This window comes from Phytophthora infestans, genomic scaffold (genome assembly GCF_000142945.1).
Source record: "Phytophthora infestans T30-4 supercont1.161 genomic scaffold, whole genome shotgun sequence".
NCBI classification, from domain to species: domain Eukaryota; phylum Oomycota; class Peronosporomycetes; order Peronosporales; family Peronosporaceae; genus Phytophthora; species Phytophthora infestans.
The window spans coordinates 56,382-57,765 of NW_003303598.1; the positions used below are offsets into that span (position 1 = coordinate 56,382).

Consider the following 1,384-nt stretch of genomic DNA (forward strand, 5'->3'; position numbering starts at 1 on the left):
GGTGGGTCCATTAAAAGTGCCTGGATGTGGCAGGAGGAACTGGTGACATCGCCTTCCGTATCGCTGAGCAATTATCGAAGTCTTCTCGAGGCACTGAAGGCTCCGAGATCACCGTGTGTGATATCAACTCGTCCATGCTGCAAGTGGGTGAGGAACGTGCAGTTAAAGTGCTTCCTGATGTTGATCCTTCGCTCTTCCGCTGGGTGGAGGGCAACGCTGAGCATTTGGACTTTGAGGACAACTCTTTTGACGTCTACACCCATCGTGTTTGGTATCCGTAACGTAACTCATGTGGACCGCGCTATCAAGGAAGCTTACCGTGTACTCAAGCCTGGAGGCCGCTTCATGTGCATGGAGTTCAGTCAAGTGCCCAACCCATTGATCCGCCAATTCTACGACGCTGTAAGTTTTTATAAAATGTGAAGATCTGAAATGGAGATGCTACATCTTATTTTTTACTGTAGTACTCGTTCAACGTGATCCCGCTGTTGGGCGAGAAGGTGGCGAACGACCGTCCGTCGTACCAGTATTTGGTCGAGAGTATCCGTCAGTTCCCGCCCCAGGAGAAGTTTAAATCCATGATCGAAGACGCCGGATTCAAGCGCGTGACCTACACCAACTTCACGTTCGGAGTGACTGCCATGCACTCGGGCTTCAAGTTCTAAGCCTTTTAGGACCCTCACAACTAATGCAACTCGACATAGAGAAGGATAAAAATTCGATCTGATCCAGTAACTTGGTCATCTATGTCGCTTTCATCTTGGCCGTAAGAATTGCACGGTTGTGGCGCGAGTATGAATTCTGAGGGTCTAGTGTCAATATCTGGGAGTAATCTGCGATGGCTTCTTCGATATGTTGCATCTTCGCTAACGAATAGGCTCGATTACTGAGCGTTCTTGTGTTTTGTGGGTCAATAGTCAGCGCGGTGGTGTAGTCGGCGACAGCTTCTTGAAAGCGTCGAAGCTTACGCAATGCGTACCCTCTGTTATTATACGCAGCGACATTGCGAGGCTCCAGAGCAAGAGCCGAGCTGTAATCTTGCACAGCTTCTTCAAAGCGCCCCATGTTTCGAAGACAATAGCCGCGGTTATGATAAAAGACAGCACTGCGAGGATCCAACGTCAAAGCCAGCGCAAAATCCTGCAAAGCTTCTTGGTGCCGTCCAAGTTGATAAACCATACCGGTGGGTGTGGTAAGTTGGACTGTCTGTACGCAGTGCTATACTTTAGTGCCCTGTCCATAATGGTCGAGATAAGAGCTCGGATCAGTCGCGGGTGGCTATAAGGTGTACCCGCCGCGCGCATAGATACTGCGTTGAATACAGTTGACAGACGCGCGGCCAGCTTGACAGTATCGCTGCAGTATGGCCTGTGTCCAGTTAGTG

At 50.0% G+C, this 1,384-nt stretch overlaps 2 protein-coding genes across 2 annotated transcripts; one reads left to right on the forward strand and one right to left on the reverse strand.

Annotated features, from left to right (window-relative positions):
• Positions 1-134: 134 nt before the first annotated feature.
• Positions 135-665, forward strand: PITG_19949 (ubiquinone/menaquinone biosynthesis methyltransferase ubiE; the record flags this gene model as incomplete). Its single annotated transcript, XM_002895538.1, has 3 exons — positions 135-251; positions 310-402; positions 465-665. 3 exons carry the CDS (start codon positions 135-137, stop codon positions 663-665), a joined length of 411 nt encoding a protein of 136 aa, XP_002895584.1.
• Positions 666-744: 79 nt separating this feature from the next.
• On the reverse strand, positions 745-1,179 carry PITG_19950 (uncharacterized protein; the record flags this gene model as incomplete). Its single annotated transcript, XM_002895539.1, has 1 exon — positions 745-1,179. One exon carries the CDS (start codon positions 1,177-1,179, stop codon positions 745-747), a length of 435 nt encoding a protein of 144 aa, XP_002895585.1.
• Positions 1,180-1,384: the final 205 nt, after the last annotated feature.